Source organism: Netta rufina (assembly GCF_964035555.1).
Source record: "Netta rufina genome assembly, chromosome: 2".
Lineage (NCBI taxonomy): Eukaryota > Metazoa > Chordata > Aves > Anseriformes > Anatidae > Netta > Netta rufina.
In genome coordinates, this window is record NC_140124.1 from 75,983,715 (window position 1) to 76,003,054 (window position 19,340).

General features: G+C 33.0%; 1 protein-coding gene across 1 annotated transcript in view; it reads right to left on the minus strand.

The window, feature by feature from the left end:
- The window catches only part of CDH9 (cadherin 9), a gene marked incomplete at both ends in the record, with an annotated part of 78,957 nt that overhangs the window by 44,279 nt on the left and 15,338 nt on the right, over window positions 1-19,340 (minus strand). The window contains one exon of the mRNA XM_084281805.1: window positions 7,634-7,928. Within this exon, the coding sequence (XP_084137931.1) occupies window positions 7,634-7,928 (295 nt within the window). The remainder of the gene's footprint in view (window positions 1-7,633; window positions 7,929-19,340) is intronic.

The following is a 19,340-nucleotide window of genomic DNA, read 5'->3' on the forward strand; positions in this document are numbered from 1 at the left end:
ACCCATGTATTGTTTCTTTCCTTTTCTTCTTCCCCTCTTCTTCAGAGGAGAGGGAGTGAGAGAGTAATTGTGGTGGAGCTCAGCTGCCTAGCAAGGAAAAATCACAGCAAGTAGATGAACATAAAATCTTCCTCTGATTGGTGGGAAACTGAGACATACAGAAATTAAAGTTTGTGCTCACTTCAAAACTACATCTTCTAAGTTTAGGCCAGACAGTTCATAAAGCCTAAAGCCTTTAAAATCCATCTATCCAGCTAATTGCTGTATCTCAACTGCTGTCATATTATCTCTTCCTGTGAGAAAAAGTGTAGACCATGAAGGGTTAGCAGCTGCACATTTATGGGAGCACAGAGGAGGTCACAAAATTGTCAATGAGTTTGGCAGTAGCTCAGTTCCCACAGGACAGAACTATGAAAAGTATTTACACCTTACTGTGTTTACTGCAACCACTCGGTACCTTTCTTTGCTGAAAGCAGTTCTACAAAAGCTCCACTTCTTCTAATACCACGAGTGAGTGATTACTCACATGGAGTTAATAGAAGGCTCTGGTTTTCCAATTGAATTTGCTCAGACTTGTGGTATCATAAGGAGCAAAATAAAAATAAATAAATAAATAAATAAATAAATAAATAAAAGCCTGTATGGAAGATCTAAGGATTTTGTAACTGAAGAAAAATGAATAGATAAAGCAATTTTTTATCCACAGCTAGCTATGAAACTCTCCTGCCTTTTACAGCTGTACTTTTCTTGCATGCTCCTGTCACTTTCTGAGCACCAGTTCTGACCTCATGTAATCTGATCCAGGGAACAAAACAAACAAAACTAGTACTGAAATTGAATAATCCTTTATTATTTTTTTTTTCTGATGATTTAGCTCTTTACTTTTTTTTTTTTTTCCTTTTTTTTTCCTTTTATTTTTTTTTTTTTGACAGGTAAGGCATAAGGCAACACAACTAGGAGCAGAGAGAGAGTAAAAGAACTGCTCCTTTTGGCTGTAGCTCAAGATCTATCTGTAATACGAAAATGTACATCTTAAGACTGTAAAATATTAGAATTCTTCAGGGGCCGTAATTTGAATTTTATTTACGCTGATTTTTGTTCCTAATTTTTCTGAATGTGCAGTGCTTCTCAGTTCTGCTTCTCAGTTCTTTCAAGTGTAACTTTTCTGTATAGACTTTAAAGGAACTATGACATTTCTGATAACTTATGAGGAATTTCCTGAATTGTATAGACATAAATTATTTATTTCAGTGCCTTCTTACCTCCGTATGTTTATGCATATGTACATAATATACTGTGCTTTTCATCCTGATAGTTTATTGTAAGAAACTCTTATTTCATATTTTCATATTTATTTTGTTGAAAGGGATAATTGTTTTCTTATAAAGACATGTATGAGAAATAATAAAGAAGATAAATTTTAAATGGATAAAAATAGTGCCTTTGAAGAGAACCCTAGATAGATTCTGATGATTACAGAGGTTTTGAAATTCATTAGTTTTAGTGTTAAATGCAAACAGACATATAGAAGGTATTCTAGCTACAAGATTTCTACCATTGTGCTTAGTTTGTGTAAAGGAATTCTAATGCCATATTTTGTGGACTTGTGGATAAAACATTTATTGGAAATATATCTTGTTTCTGAAGCTAACACAATGATTTGTTTTTAAATGGAGTGTATGTTAAAAATTACCATTCTGAAATCTTGCAGATTAGCAAAATAGTACCAGTAGGCTTGTGACAAAGTCAAGACAGTCATTCATAAATATGTTTATATGCATCTAAAACCAGGGAAAATATCTGCATGATATTTTGAAAATATCTGCATGATATGATGAGAAAATATAATTATATCCTGCTGAAAAATGAAAGATGAGAACTGGCTCTATTTAGTTATCTATATACATCTGAAGATTAATATGTACTTCATTCAATTGTTGTTTTGTTTTGTTTTGTTTTGTTTTTTGATATACCATAAAGTCTGCTTGTTCCTGTAAGAGCTTCCAATATGAAATGACAAACTTTTCTTTAGAAATGCATGTTTATGATTACATAATACTGAAAAAATGATGTAACTAAAGTAAATATCAGATTGTAGTCCTTTTGAAACCCATTAGTAGTTCTGGTATGTAATATTCTCAAGATATACCACAGAAATAGTGAACAACTATTAGTGAACAACAATAGTGAACAGCAAACTTCTAACACATCATTGTGTAATTGATGTTGTAGTATACATAGCACTGTAATAAAAATGGAAGTAGGAATGCATGTGTGTTTTACTTCAATTTTATCTTGCTTTCTTTCTCTTTGCATGTATATATTATACATGTATCTTTTATTTAGTATTGCTGTTAAATACATGGTATCTGTAATGTATATGTATGTGGTAATCCTGTAAGCCTGAGTCTAAAAAGGCCATATCTATATTTCATATTTATATTTCATATATATGAATATATATATATTTATATATTCCATATATATGATATATATACATATTCATATATATACATTCATATATATATATTCATATGAATATATATATATATATGCAACTTGTTCCAGTGCCTCACCACTCTCATTGTGAAGAATTTCTTCCTAATATCTAATCTAAACCTACCCTCTTTTAGTTCAAAACCATTATTCCTTACCCTATCAGTACACTCCCTGATAAAGAGTACTTCTCTACCTATACATTATAAAAATCTTCTCCTGTAGAAATTCTGAATGATGAGGTACCTTTTCTTAGATTAATAATACTTAGAAAACAGCAGTGGAGTTAAGTATGAAGAAGTGAATAATAAACTAAATTAGGTATTATCCCTTGTCTTAATAGAATCAATTTAGAGATTAAAAATGTGTTATGAAATACTTATCAGGCACGTTAAGGATGTTTAATAAGAAAAAAATTGTAAGCCTTACCTATTAAAATTAGCAAGGCATGTACAGGAGGGTGTAATAATATTGACCCAGGAGCCAAAAGAAATAGAACTCCATCACATTGCTATCTTACCTCTTTAAAATTTCTTAAGAACTTCTTTATATCCTGAGAAAAGTGCTTTTCACAGTGAGGTGTGGGGTTTTTGTTTTATTTGTTTGTTTGTTTGTTTCTCTTTTGTTAGTTCTTGGATGGTTGTTTTTTTAAATAATCTCACTTCACTTTGACAAATACTTGGATCAAAGCTTGCACTGTTGTAACAAATATTTGACCCTGTATACATGTATATTGCCCCTGAAGAAAGCCTCAAAATTAAAATCAGTATATTTTAAGTATGATTAGAGTACTTTTCCTTTTGCATAATAAGGGAATTAAATGTGAGATTATTCTCACAACACAGAACATGTATTTAGCTTTTCAGAAGCTTTCTCCTATGGTATTTCTTAAATACAGGTAGATGAGAATAGGTCATGATTCAAATCCACCCACCCTTCCTTGTGACCAAGATTTCATCACACAGTTTTGGTATTCCATTAATTTAAAATGCTGAACATCTTGTGATCCCTTACTTATCTTATTTTGTTTTTATTAACTTTTATTGTTCTAAAATATTAATCCTAATTTTTGGGACTGTTTTTTCATTAAACCAGTTTGCCTCATCTGACACAAATCTCAGCACTCTGTAATTCTTCCAGTCAACTCTAGAACTCTTTACAAATATAGGTACAGCAGTTACTATTTAGCAGTTCTTCAGCATAATAACCATTTTAATGAGAAATACCATGTTATTGAGTTTTAGAATCTACTAAACTTTCTCATTTAATTTTTTAAGTTAATATCACTGTGAACATTTAGTGTGATCATTTCCATAAAAGCCATTGCATTCAGCTCACTTCACTATTTTTGATTGCTTCTGTAATTAAGTTTGCTACACAGCATTTTAGGTATAACCATAATGCTGCTGGGGATATGATTGGATCGCATATAGATATAGCCAGACTAATTTACATACATGTACAGCTTGACAGCTGCAGTGTGGATAGTATTAACACAAACTAATGCACAAATAAGAATTCATGTTCCCTTCTGGGCTTGGATAGGCCATGATGAAAATCCATGTTACACTTTCACTTTTCTTACTATCAAATGAGATAAACATGAGTGAGTTTTGCTTATTGGTACTGAAAATCACACATTTTGTCAGAAGTGCTGATTTATCTTTTTCTCTTGTGTGCTCTAGATCTAGTTATTTGAAGAAACAGTCACTAACACAGCAAGAAATATGTAGTATGACATAGCATTTGAATAACAGATACACAAGAAGCTGGAAACACTGTTAGTGATGATTTCATTTAAATTTCTCAATCATAATGACATTTACATTGGCTTTCATAAATATCCTCAGTAATATTTGTTAACTTCACTTAAAAAGATAATAAATATAAAATAAATATCTTTAGATTTAAGACGCTAAATTGGAATTGGAAGAAAGAAGTCAACAATAGGAAGAAACTTATTTTTCCAGAAAGTTTTGACTTGATCATTGTGAATGTATTTGTTAAACGCATTTAAAATCATTATAGTGTACTTTTATGGTTCTTTCCAGTCAAAAAAGTTATTTGGTTAAGCATGCAAGGATCTGTGTATACATAGTTATGACGAATAACTTTCATCATCCTAAGTATTTGTAGCATGTAATGTAGTACTACACTAACTTTTTTTATTCTATATAGACATTGTAAAGATGATTGCTCTGTGCTAGGGGTTCTTTCTTTTATTTTGCAATTCTTATTCCCTTCCATTTGTTATAGAGGGACTTATAGAATCAAGATGCAGTTTATTCTTTTTCTAAACTCTTCAGTTCTGGACTGTATTTTTGCCAGCCCAGTCTCTCTCTCTCCTTCTTTTTTTTTTTTTTTTTTTTTTCCTTTCCATTTTCACAATATTTGTGAAATATCTGTCCTTTTCCTTTCAGTCATACTTACCTTCACAACAGCAATAACCCTATTGATCTCTCAATAATTTCTCAGGATAGCTTTTTCTTCCTTCAGGATTTATTTTTCACAGCCCTCCAACATCAAGAACCATTTTAAGTTCTACAGTCCAGAACATACTTCCTTACCAAACTCAGCTATCTGACATCCATCTAATCTACTAACAGCTGCATATGCCAAAAAAAAACACTGAAAAGATTAAGTGATGAAGTCTAAAGAACCTTCCTGCATAACTGACGATTGACAATTTTGTAAATTTGTGATGTTCTGCAACACTACAGAAAAAATAATTTGGGTTGCATATCTAGACAAAAAAAAAAAAAAAAAAAAAAGTTGTTAATATATATCAAATTAATTGTAATTGCTTAAATATCATTTCCGTAATGTGTTGTCGAATTTCTTAAGAAATATCCTACAGTCTGTGGAAACTTTGACCCAGGAGCCATTTATGTAGCCACTGCTCCACTATATCAGTTTTGAATCTAATTTTTGCCTCTTTCTCTTTTTCCTTCTTTTCCTTCTGTTCTATATACCACTTAGTTCTAATTTGCTGACCTACACTAATCTACCTTTCTTTTATGTAGGTATTTCAAGAAATACACTACATATTCTGTATTTTATGTGTTCTGTTTTGTACTTCATGGGAAGGTTTACTTGAGCACCACTTATATACAATTTGTAAATTGTATTACATTTAGGGGATGAATTTCACCTTTTTACTCCCAAGTCATTTTTCTACAGTCATGGCATCTGCTTCCTCATCTGGAGGAATGGGGCAAAGGGATTCCAAGGAGGAATACCTTGTTGTATTTTTTATTTACTTATATGTATATCCAGACTATTTAATTAACATACTTATGATTGACTGGAGAAATACAGAATTTTTGCTCCTTAAATGGACTGATCGGAACTTGGCTTCTTCTCTGCTACTTTGAGAAATTAAAAACCTGCTTTCACTCATTCAAATGCTAAAAAATTACATTCTAGTGTAATTTTTATAGTCAGTAATGCAAATGTATACAAAGCATAGCAGCATAGCAAAAAGTAATTCATGTCTGGTTTTTTGTCTCCACATTGGGAGGCCTTTTTTTTTTTTTTTTTTTTTGACTGTATAAATCCTTTATCTTTGATGTTATCTTCCTAGTAAAACTCTTCTTTACCGGAGTACATAATGTTATTTGCACTCATTTTCATTATCATTTATGGACATTTCATAGACTTAAAATTTCACAGACAATGCCAAGGCATTAGGCTTTGCATTCTATTTTTAGCATTCTATTCTCTTTTATTCATGCTTCTCCACTGATTCTAAGGAGACTGGACTAAGCAATAAGGTTAAATATGAACATCATGCTTTTTACCTTATCTATTCCAACATAGTTCCTTTCTTACAAAAAACAAACAAACAACAACAACAACAACAAAGTATATATATATAAATAAAACTAAATATGACCAGTACAATGACAATATTTTTCCTTCATAGATTATCAGGAAAGTAAATTCTGAATTGAAAAGATTTCTCCATTTCCATGTATCTTTAAAAGAACCATTCTTTGACTTTTCACATCATACATAGTATTGTAGGAATTCCGTTTTCATGATTAAAAAATATACAGTAAGGTTCCATTATGCTTCTACTAGTCTCAGCAGTAACTATTAGCTTATTTAAAGTATTTTGCATGTATATTGGTCACAAACCTTGAGTATTATTTTCTTGTCTCTCTTTCTTGTCTCTCTCAGACATGTCATCATCCAGGGCTGATTTTGGAAGCCATTGCACTAATTCATTATAAGTAAATAACTTGAGAATTTCTCTCTCATTTTTTCACCATAGCTCAATGTATTTTATGTTTACTCATCTCATCAGAGAAACTGTACTGTAAACAAGTAAAGCACTTAGATGATCGTGATTACTTCTAGTGAATGCATGCTGGTGAATATTATCAATCACATCACATTATCGGAACAAAACTCAAAGAATTATTTTACTATGGAGCTATATTTCTCACCCAAATTCTAATGGCTTTCCACATTTTTACTTTTCAATCCAGCAGTTGTGAATAGCTTTAAGCTTGTTATTTATTATGAAAAAAAAAATAATAATCTTAAAACAGTTCTTCAGGAAAGAGGTTCAGATGTTTGGTATCTTAAAAAATAATAACAATAATGTTGATAACAAACAAAAAAAACAACAACCACATAAAAACTAATTCTTTGGTATTTGTAGGAAGATATTTTGCATCACTTTGATATATGGATTGATTTGCATACTTACATGCTTAAAGTAGTTTATATCTAAAGGTACGAAAAGGTTTGGTAAATTATACTTTGTAAATACAAAGAAGATATATTTTATGGAAGTGACATTCTCAGCTGTGGCAAAACTACATAGTAACTTTTAAGACAACTTTATGTTACATTTCATGCTGGTACCTGTGGGCTTAAAAGAGTGAAGAGTAGCCTATAGTGTGGAAAAAGGATTGAAAAGTGGATGAAGATTAAACAAATAAATAAAAGCAGAAAACAATCATTTATGATACATTACTGGCAACTAATAGATATTATTCAGTGAATATTCTCAAAAGCTTGTACTAAGTGAATTTAAAAAGAAAAAAAAATGAACAAGAAATTACTTAAAAGTTCCAAATCAACCCAAACTTACTTGGATTTTACATAATGATAAGTTTTTACCTACCAACTCCAGACATCTCCGGAATGCTGGCGGTGTACATGTCCTTGGTGAATTTTGGTTCATTGTCATTAATATCATGGATTTTAATGATAAATTCAGACTCTGGCTCCACTTGTCTTCCAGTCTTTCTGTCTATAGCCTTGGCACGTAGCACATACAGGGACTTTTCTTCTCTGTCCAATTTCTTTGCAGCATGAATATCTCCTGTATTTTCATCTATAATGAACAGACTGCCAGCCCCATCTCCTGTTAATATGTATTTTAAATTTCCATCTCCTTTATCTTGGTCAGTGTGTAGCTTCAGGGAGATAGAAAAGAAGAATTCTATAAATATATGTATTGTTATTACAGACCAAATCATTCAGCATATATGAATAAGTCTGTACAATCTTGACTGTAATTGGGGTCAGCAGTGGTTATCTTCTGTTTCACTGTTGAAAAAATTACAAATTTGAGACTCAGTCATACACAAAAAATAGCTCTAAACAAATTTGTAAAGACATGAGGGGATGTAGAAGGTATAGAGATATGTACCATATCTTCTACTATTTGAATTAGTAATCAAAAATAACTGTAAACCAAAAAATATTTATTTCAATAACCTATCCAGAAACTGATAGAAGTCTCATTTTTGAAGATGACATGGGGTGTAAAAAACTCCCAAGTTTCTATTTGCAAAACATAGCCTGTTTTCCCTTTTATTGACTGTTGATAATGCACCCAGATGCCCTGTAACAAGGGACAAGGATTTGGATCTTAAGGATTACAGCTTTTGAAGTTATATAACTTATAAAATCACTTATAAATCATGTATAAATGTTCTGATTTAAACATCTTGCATTTTAACTTCCCCCCTCCTTTTTTTTTTTTTTTATTTTTTTTTTTTTGAAATATCTCACCTCAGTTAATTACTTTCCTTCCTTATAGTCCTCTCCATATGGGAGGAATAATTCTCAAGAACACTAGGAGGTAAATTTTCAAAGCATTGAGTGGGGTTTAACAGCCTTTTTCCTAATACACTTCTCCATAAGAGTTCAAAACTATTTCTGTGAACTTACAGGCAATGATTCATTGACATATAATGCCATTATGAAGAAGTGCTTAAAAACAGCCAAAGCAAGGCATTGAAGCTGACCCAGACAGTAGAAGTTCTTACAGAATGTTCTTTTCTTGAATTCTACTTCTATAATTTCATTTACAGGGGCACGGTTCCATTTTATCTGTGGTGTGTTTTCCTCAGATATATGTTTACTGTCACATTTGGCCACAGCTCAGTGACCTGCATGTTTTTCAAGTATCGATAGAAAGAATTTCAACTCAGTACTTCTTTTTTTTTTTTTTCTCTGAATAGAACAATATGGTATATCAACCACCTGTAAAAATATTGTTGAGTTCATTGAAGGTTTTACTCTAGTTTGTCACGAAAGCCAGAATAGTTACTTTATGCCATTTTTTTCCTTGTTTCTCTATTTCTGTAAGTGCTTATCCCCATGTTTCATAACTGAGCCATTGCATCTTTCTATTACTCTACCTGTATGAAGGGTGATTGTGGTGGATTTTGTTAAATTCTTTCACTTTGATTTTTTTCCTCTGATTTTACACTGAAGCCTTAAAACTATTCACCATACGTGAACTCATTATTCTTATTTTAGAAATAAGACTATCAAATGACTATCTGAACAATTTTAGCACTTATTGTATTCAGTGTACATCTATATTAAAATTCTATGAAGATTCTTAGGGATTAAATAAAGTGGGTTGAAAGAATTTAATAAAATGTGCATACAGCACTCAAACAAACAAACAAACAAAAAAAAAACAACACCTCACTGGCAACTTGCCAACTCCACAGATAATACAGAGAAAGCAAATTTAACAACTGTACCTTGACAGAATGCATTAAGTAACTAATTTGCAGAGTTCAACAAAAGTATTTGATTATGATACATACTTGCATTCTCAAGAAGAAAAAAAAAAAAAAAAAAGAAAGAAAAGAAGATTTATTTGCATATCAAGTATATGCAATATAAGTATATATAGTATATTTCTTTGGGTCAGATGACGTTGTCTTGTGCCACACAGCACACTTTTCTGTTCAACAGGAAAGAGTGCACTTTCATTCTTGTTGAGATATTCCTCACCATGTAGCATAAATATAGCTTCCACATTGAGATAGAATCTTCTTGAGGTAGAATCTTTGTAAAATATGCCAACTAAGTATGAGGTCTTAGGACTGAAAAGCAACACTTGAATGTAGTTTTCTCATGAAGACAAGTCACCTTCCTTCTGAGTCTTAAAAACATTCAAGTGCTTGCTACAAAGTCTTGTGTTGTTACATGGCTCCTTAACACACTCAGCCGTCTAGGGGAGCAGCCAGAAGAGCTGGGGTTTGGGTCTCAGAGAGAAATCCTATGGATCAGGAGAAGGAAAATCTCCTAGCAGTAGCATCGGATGGAGAAGGCAGCATGAGGGAGTGAGAGGAAGGATGGGAGTTGCATTACCGATGTTGAGGCCTCAGTGAAGCTAACATCCTTTCTTAATGCTACTTAAACGTTGTTAGTTTCTCGTGTTAACATCAGTCAGACATGTAAGTTCTTAAAAGTTGAGTACACATTCCATTTTCATGCATTTACAAAGCTATTTTCCTTGTATTTTTGAAATAATTTTTGTCATTCTCTCCAGGGTTGTTTATTCTTGTTTGTTTTATTTCCCCTATACATGTATATATTCCAACATACAGCTATTAATTTACATTTCTATGACAAGTTTGTTGTTATGTGGATTAAACTAGACTCTGGTCCACAAGTATTATCTCCACAGTAGCCTGTGAGGCAGACTGTAAGGGCAGAGACTTAACTGTCAGGAGTCCTGGTCTTTAATTGCAAGTAGTGCTGTGCAGGGGAGGAATGTAATTTTTTCAGGAACTAGAAGTTTCCCACTTTTGAAGATGAGCAACCATTACTGAAACAAATATGGTTTAGAACTAAGAAATGAAAGAAAAAAGGGGACAAGGAGTGGAATGAGAATTGTGTATTGCTTGTTTTGATTTAGAACAGAAAACAAAATTATCCATTTAAAAAGGAATGTTTTGTTTGTGTGGAATTATATCAGAAATAATAAGTATATAATATACATTTTATTTTTATAGAAATTACAGCTGGAATATTATTTTAATATAATTTTATTTGAAATTGTAGTAATAACATAGTTCATATTTGAAGACCTGTTAAATGCTTCCCCCAGGCAGCTCTGGTACCTAAAGAATTTTTCAGGGAGTATAAAGTGTCCTTAAAGGCAGCATTTTCCTTAGCAAGTTTCCAGATTTTGCTATTTGCATTTTTTTTTTTAATTATTATTTTTTTTTCCTATTCCTACAGGTTCTTTCTAGGCTTGGAGAGCTGGTCATCTGCTGAAAACAAATCATATATACTGAAAGACATGTGCAGATGGGTAGCAGAGATCCAGACTGAATGTAAATGGTATTAGATTGCAATCTCATTTTGATTGCTCAAATGAACAACTCCACTGGTGATCTAAGGTCAATGACCTCTTGCAATGGGGCAACGATGTGAGGTCAAAGTAGTGAGGTCACTGATCTTTTCTACACTAACAAGTGGTTCTGGAAAAATATCACATCTGCCCACTGTCATTCCCTTATCCTGCCTCTCAACTATGCATAGGTCCTCAGAGAATAGGTTAATTTCTTTTATCTGTCTTTTCAGACTACCCACAAAGATGGCAGGTTGCTCAAACTGTGACAGCAATTTTAACCTTCCTCTTTATGTTTCTATCAAATGATAAATAGGATTTTTAGACATGGTAAATTTGGGAATAGAATATTCCTCACAACAAAGCATTCCATATCCTACTGCCCACTTAGTAAGATCACTTCAAGTACAGTTGCAAACTATGACTTATTCCACATGTAAAAATTGCTAATTCCTATGAATGTTATGGTTTGTATTTAGCATTTAAGGACCCTTCATTGGTCTGCGATTTAAGTTTGCAACATTACAGTTTGTGGGAAAAAAAATGGATTATTTCCATATTGAAAAAAAAAAAAAAAAAAAAAAGGGACACATTATCCACAATCTTATAGAAATAAAATACTAGTTGTGTAAAACATAATAATCACACTACTCTCTCACTGTAATAAATTTATGAAACTGCAAAATACTACTTTTTAATTTATGAAACAAAGTAGCTTCACATAAGATTGTAGAAGTTCATGCAAAATAAGAGTAGCAATACAGTTATAAAAAGATGCTGCAACTTAATTTTGACTAGTTTATATTGTGTTTCTTTGCAGCTGTGAATTTTTCAATTTACATTTATTTGTAATATAAGATAAGTTCTCAGCTTTTAAAAGTTTATTTTCCTATAGAAAGCCTACAGAAAATCACCTACAGAAAATCAAAATAAAAAATATGTTATAATGTTTACAAAATGCTGTGCCTTTTATTCATTAAAATGAAGGAACAAAAACAGGATACTTTTCTAAATCCTTTTGCCAGATTTAGTAAATAGCATTAAATGTAAAATACTTCTTCTTTGTGTTATTATTATTATTAAACCACTTATGTGTGTAAAGGAAGATCATTTGTCCAAACCAAATAAACAGTCTGCATACTTTTAATTTGAAGTAATTTTTTACTGCTATGGTTTCCCTATGTTTTTCAGAGCCAGCAGGTCTGGGGAGGTCCATCAGTTACTAGGAGCAGAAAGGCATACCTGTTGAAATATTTAATGTTGTTGTTGTTGTTTTACTCTGCAAGTTTCTATTTCTCTTTTTGGGGTGAGGTTCTGAAGCAAGTTCTATGTAGGTAGAAAATAAAGCTGTCAAATGTGTCCTTTCTCATATCTTAAACTGTCTACATTCTACAACATTCTACATTCAACATTCAACATCCTTCATCAAACCGATGAAGGATGAATGTTGGATGAATACTACAATCTCTGCAAGAAGCTAGCAGGTCAGAGGAGAACCATGAAATACTTTGATAAAGGAAAATAAAATAATAACAATAACAATAAAATCCAGCAACAACAACAACAAAACAGATATTAGATTACTCGGTATATAGTGACCACACTGATAACAATAACATATCCATTCCATTTAATATACAGCATGGAATCACCTGAAATATTTTGGAATGAAGATGTAACTTAGAAGATGCACTGCTGAGTATCTTTATTTCTTGTTATTCTTCTGCACATATTTGTTTTTCTGTAGTGTGGCTGGCTAAATACATTATCAACACAACTTCTCCTGAGAATCATTAGAGAAAAAAACATAGGTAATGGTTATGACAATTACCTATTTCTGTAACAATGTATGTGTTATAAATATGAGTATATTTATAAATGTTCTCTTATTTTTTTTTATTTATTTTTTTTTAATAGCAAAAGTTGGTATCTCAACTGTCTATCCAGTTCTGCAAAACTGATTTTTTGTGTTACGTGATGATTAAGACCATGATGTTCCCAAAATAAATCTTGACATAAATTTACATGGGTCTATGTTACTGGGATTTGCAATAAGTAAATGAGTAGAAGAACAACAAATTATATTTAGAGGTGTGTAGCATAATTTTATTTTCCTGAAATTAAGTACCTTGCTTATGAAGGCTTACATTTCACCTTCATGCAGCACTCGGCATATGGTAGTTTTAGGCATATCAGCAAAAGGTAGTTATAACACATACCTTCCTGCTTTCAGGAAGTATTTTGTTTGATTATGCCAAACTTTTTTAATTTCAAACCAAACTTCTTTCAAACCAATGTCATTACACATAGTACAAAAGATATGGGTATGCTTTGGAGGGTAAAGCAATTTTATAACTGATCAAGTTAATTGGTATGGAATGGTAAAAGGGAAAGTACAGAGGAAAAAAAGGATATTTGTCTTAGAAAAGAGACCAACATTTAAAAGCTCTTGACTGTTTCTTGTTAATTCAATTTTCATTCACTAAATTTTGTGTACTGTGTGGATGATTTGGTTCTCATTTCCTTGTAATAGAAAGTAACCCTTCTCAAGCTAGGCAGACATAATCAATGTAAGACAATGGAAGAAGGGAGAATCAATAGGGACAGTTAACAAATTATATAGTGTTATGAATAAATTTACCCCATTCAGGGGAAAAACAAACAAACAAACAAACAAAACTTCTTATAATTGTTGTTGTAGATGAAAAGGAGAAAAAAGAGCAAGACAAGCTACTTCTGACTAGCAAGATTTTTATTAATAGAGTGCAGACATTTATTTAGTTACCTAAATTCAGAAAAAAGTTGTGATCTCTCCTGTGGAGAGGAATGAGGGGAAAGTCAAAAACACCTCCAGAAAGAGGGTAGATCCATGCTTACATTGTGGCAGGACTGTACTAATGCTTACAATGTAGATGGTCTGCAGCATACCTCTGTATCCTAGAATCTTAGAATCCTAGAATGTTTTGGACTGGAAGGGATCTTAAAGTTGGACCATCCAGTTCCAAGTCCCCTGACATGAGTGGGGACAAATTCCACCAGATGAAGTTGCTCAAAGCCCCATCCAATCTGACCTTGATCTCTTCCAGGGATGGGGCATCCACAGCTTCTCTGTGCAACCTGTGGCCTCACTACCTTCACAGTAAAGAACTTATTCTAATATATCTAATCTAAATAGATATATTTAGTATAGTTTAGCCTTCCAACCTCTTTTATATTAAAGCCATTACTCCTTGTCCTATCACTACACTCCCTGACAAAGTGTCCCTCTTCTTCTTTCTTATAGGCTCCCTTTAGGGGGGGACCTGGAATGCTGCAGGGAGGTCTCCCTGGAACCTTCTCTTCTCCAGGCTGAACAACCCCAACTTCCTCAGCCTGTCTTTAAAGGAGAAGTGCTCCAGCCCTTTGATCATTCTTGTGGCCCTGCTCTGAACTCACTCTATCAGGTCCATGTCCTATTCTTGTGCTGTGTGCCCCAGAGCTGAATGCAGTACTCCAGGTAGCATCTCAGGAGAGCAAAGTAGAGAGGCAGAATCACATCCCTTGTCCTGCTGGCCATGTTTCTTTTGATACATCCCAGGATACAGCTGGCTTTCTAGGCTGAAAGCAAACATTGCCAGTTCATGTTGAGCTTTTCATCAACCAACATCCCCAGGTCCTTTCCCTCAAAGCTGCTCTCAATAAAATGTATAGAAATCCAAAAATGGTATACTGCAGGTTTTTTGCCTCCACTGTCTTCATCCATGCAGTTTTCTCCAGTAGAGAAACCTGATATTCCACAATATCATTATTTGTTTAGTAGAAAGTATGTTAATATAAGTATATGTTACTTCCTTTCTGAAGTGAAGATACATGTTGGGTGATTACTGTCATCAATTAACACTTTTTCGTATCACTAATTTGGTAAATTTTTGTATTAGTGGGAGAAGGCCACACTGAATTCCACATTGTTGTGGAGAAACTATTACCTGAACACAAGCAAGCCTCTTCAAGGATATGTCCAAGATGCAGGAATGTATGGGGATGCAATCACAAATAGAATGCAGATGTGCTTGCAAGGAATGCAGGGTGAAAATACAGAATTTATGTCAGAAATTTTTTTTTTCTTTTTTTTTTTTTTTTTCTCAGATGTGTGATAAGCTGAATGCATAGTCAAGTGATTGATATCTGACCTGGAAGAAAAATAAGTTCCTGGACATGCCCAGATGATTGAATCTTCAAACTCTAATTTTCTGATTGCAGGATAGAAAGAGCTGTTTTTACTTGCTCTCTACAGACCAGGACAGGGAGGAATTGGAGGAATATGCAAACCTTTTCTTTGTGTGCAGAAGCAGTGTTGACTCCCACAGGTTAGATACAGTTATGGCACATTACTTTTCTTTCTGTGTTCAGTGCCAGTATCATTGCCTTGTATTTTTTTTTCTTCAATATTTTGTATATTTTATGTTCCTTCTTATTTGCTATTCACTGTTTTCTAAGTAGAAGAGGTTCTTTGAACAAAAATTCTGCAAATTTCATTAGAAAATCTTAATATCCTTACAGTATTTTTAGATTCATCCTGTGGAACTGTGAAGCAATTTTTATAAATTCTGTAAAAGTGCTATGATAATCAAAAAGACTTAACTCCATTTCACATACAATAATTGTATGAAGTCATTTCAAAGGAGCTTACTCTACTGCAGTCTTTGTTACATCATTGTACCTTCACTAATAAAGTTAAATCGTATTTAAGCACAAAGTGTTAAAATTGCTTATGGTAAGTTTGTATATGTCCAGATATGTATTTTTGATGATTGAAGCAGTAGCATACTGCATTCAATTTGTTAATCTTGGCTGGAACTGAGTTTTGTTAAAATGTTTATTATTCAAAGGTGTTTCTTAAAGGAGGACATTAGGTGTTCTTGCTGTTTTGTTTTCTTCCAACTGCTGGAGGCATAACAATAAAAATGTAAAGTGTAAATGTTGCTGGTTAGTTTGGTTTGAGGCTATCACAAGTCAGCAGGGGAAACTTGGAACCTATAAAAGACAAAGATTTTTTTCCCTGTGAAACTGAAAGCTGATCCAAGAGTTTTATTGATATTGTGTTTTCATAACAAATAGATTTCTGTTTAAGGTTTTGCTGAACCATAACAGAGCTTTCTGAACACATCTCTTGTTTGTTTTATATTTCATGTACAATTTATGCCTTAGATGGAAACATTTCTTCCCCCCAAAGCATTGTATATTCAGTCTCTTACTTCCTAGTGCAGTTAAAGTTCTTTCCGCATGCCAGTCACAACTTTGTCTTTGCTACCGAGTCTTCTCCTTGAGTTTACATTTCATAACATTCTTTTCTTTATGCAAGACTCATTCCATTTATAACTTCAGTCTGAAAAAAACTTTTCCATAAAGTTAACATAATGTAGCAGTTTGTCAGCTAGGAAATACAGCATTTTGTCTGTAATATATCCAGACTGACTTTAGAAAATATATAGGGAAGCCACATTAGTCTACACATTACATAAACAAACAAGTGGCAAAGTGTTGTATTTAATATGATTCTTTCAAATATTCTTATGTCTTCTTAAATGCAATAACCATAAGCAATACGGAAGGACAGGGAAGAATAAACTGTTAAGATATGTTCAAAGTGGGAAGTCTCACAATGACCCTTTCATATAGGAAAGAAAACAAAGTTTCTGTACTTGTAAGGTTCTTCAGACATCTTATAAGACAATCTCTAGCCAAAGCTTCTGGGCTGAGGGAAGTAACACAAGAAAATACAGCCTCATATGTATTTAAATTTAACAGAAATAAAGATTTATCATCAGATTTCTATTCATATATGTATGTATGTGTATATATGTATGATGCTATTTATTCTGAAGCTATGGCATAGAAAATATTGAGTTTTCCAAGGCAGCCCAATATGTATTGAAGCACATACTGGTTTGACCCCAGTAGTCTTGACTGTAATCACTCTAACATTTCTCCAAGTCAATAAGTTTATGTATATGGAGGTGGTAAAGAACACAGAAGTTAAGGAGGAGGATAGATTAGTATTAAAAATAAAATAGAACAAAATAAAACAAAATGAAATTCATACCAAAAGTGCAAGAAGTGTACTTGAAATAAAAATTTGTACCATCTCTGCCAATGCCAAAATCTTCCCTAAAGTATGTTGAATGCTAGTGACAGGTAGGATATTACCCAGTAATTATATGATTTCAGATCACCTTGTGAGATATACAGCAGCTGGGATACAGCACCGACAGCAATATTCTCCTTCACGCTTCCAATATTCTCCTTCATTAACATTTTAACTAATTAAAAACTCTAAAAACATCTTAATAACTGCAGTTGTTCTTCAGTTTGGATTGCAGTAGCAGTATCTGCATCAGCTTAATTTTCTATTCATGTGTGTTTAATCAAAAGTTTTATGTATGTGCTAAATGGCAATGTATTTACCTGACATGAATTTGTGACATCCGCACAAACTTCTTAATTAAACAACCTAACTCTGTGTGTGATGGTAACCTAAGTGACTGTATATTAAACAAGGCAAATGACATTTACTTTTCTTATCTTCTGTTTTCCAGCATCTGGTTCTTGTGTTCAGCTGTCTATTGTTACAAATTCTCTAGAGAATCATTTTGTGAAAAATATTGCCAACACCAGCTGCAGGTGCCGATTTTAGCTTAGTGAGTAGGGGTAAATCTGGTTTTAATTTAGGAAGGGTTGAGTAGAATTATTAGTAGCCTTTTGGTGCTGATGATACAAACAAAATACGTGGAAATTATTTCCCTCAACCCCTACCTCCTCCAACCAAGGGTTGGAGTACTGAAAATCAGAACTGCTTTCTCAAGTGTCTTCTTCCCCTGCATAAGTCCTACATTTCCTGCACCCTAAGTGGTAAGTTGGTATGTTGTAAGCAAATCTGAAAAAGTGAACATATTATTATTTCTGTATAATGAATTGGATTTCAGAGCACGTATAATTTGTATTTTTGTTCAATTCTCCAAATCAACAGATGACCTGTAAGTTTTCAGTCTGATTAAAAAAAGCCTTTTTTTTTTTTTTTTTTTTTTTTTTTTTAAATATGGTTTGCCACATATTGTCATTTGGCTGTTCCAAAAGATGAGATACAGGTTTACAGTAAATCGCTATAGCCATCAATTACGTCCACAGATCAGAAATTATCACATCACAACTCAACATCAAGCGCTGTCACTTTAATCAATCCCTGGAGCTGTTGGTAAATCCATCATTATTTTAAAGACTTCACAATAAGACAGGATATTTTTCTCATAGATTTTTTTTCTAACCAGAAACTTCTGGGTGAAATGTTTCAGTATATGTGATGTCTTGCAGTTCCAGAGGCACAAAAAAAACGCTTGCTACTTCTAAAAGATGGGCACAGAGGCACACAGAAATAGAAGCTCCAGCACTGAAAGCAGTATGAATTTCATATAAATGAATTGTCCTTTGCCCTCAAAAGATCTAATTGATCCAAACTCGTCTCTTCAATAATAAGCATATAAGAAATACTGTACTAGGTGAGACCTACAGTCCCTCTATGCAAGTACTCTATCTCAGTGGCAATTGGAGATGCTGGTTTGGGAAAGCGTGCAAACCTGTCCAGTGCAATTTTTTCTTCTTTCACATCCACAGCTGCTACAACTGTCTGATTAGTGAGGTTAGAGGGACAAGGAGTAGTTGGAGGATGCACATAGCTGTGAAGTGTCTTTTTGGTTGGGTTTTATGAATCCAATGTCCCTGAACATGTATAGTTATCCTTTGCCCTAATTGCACACGTACTGTGATGATTTATATTGTTTCCAGTTGTGGATCATCCACAATGACCTGGAGACAGCATCAATAACAGGTTTATTTACTGTTTTTAATCACAAATTTGTGTGTCAATGTGTATTTGTATATACAGGTAGATGTCTATAGGCATGTTTATATATTTAGATAGATGTCGATAGAACAAGACCGAATATTTTTCAGAAAGTCATACAGTATATGTATGTATGAAGAATAATGGAATAAGATGTTGAGATGTGAGGCTGTGTGATCAAAGAGCATTTTTTGGCCTAAAATCTGTTAACAGTCTACCAGGCTGGCAGCCCCAAACAAACAAAACCAGACTGTAGGCCAGCTGATTCAAAGCAGATCCAAAAATGTGCATTCTTCCTAAACTGTTCAACTATTTGTTGTTTCCAGAGATATATCAAAATATTTG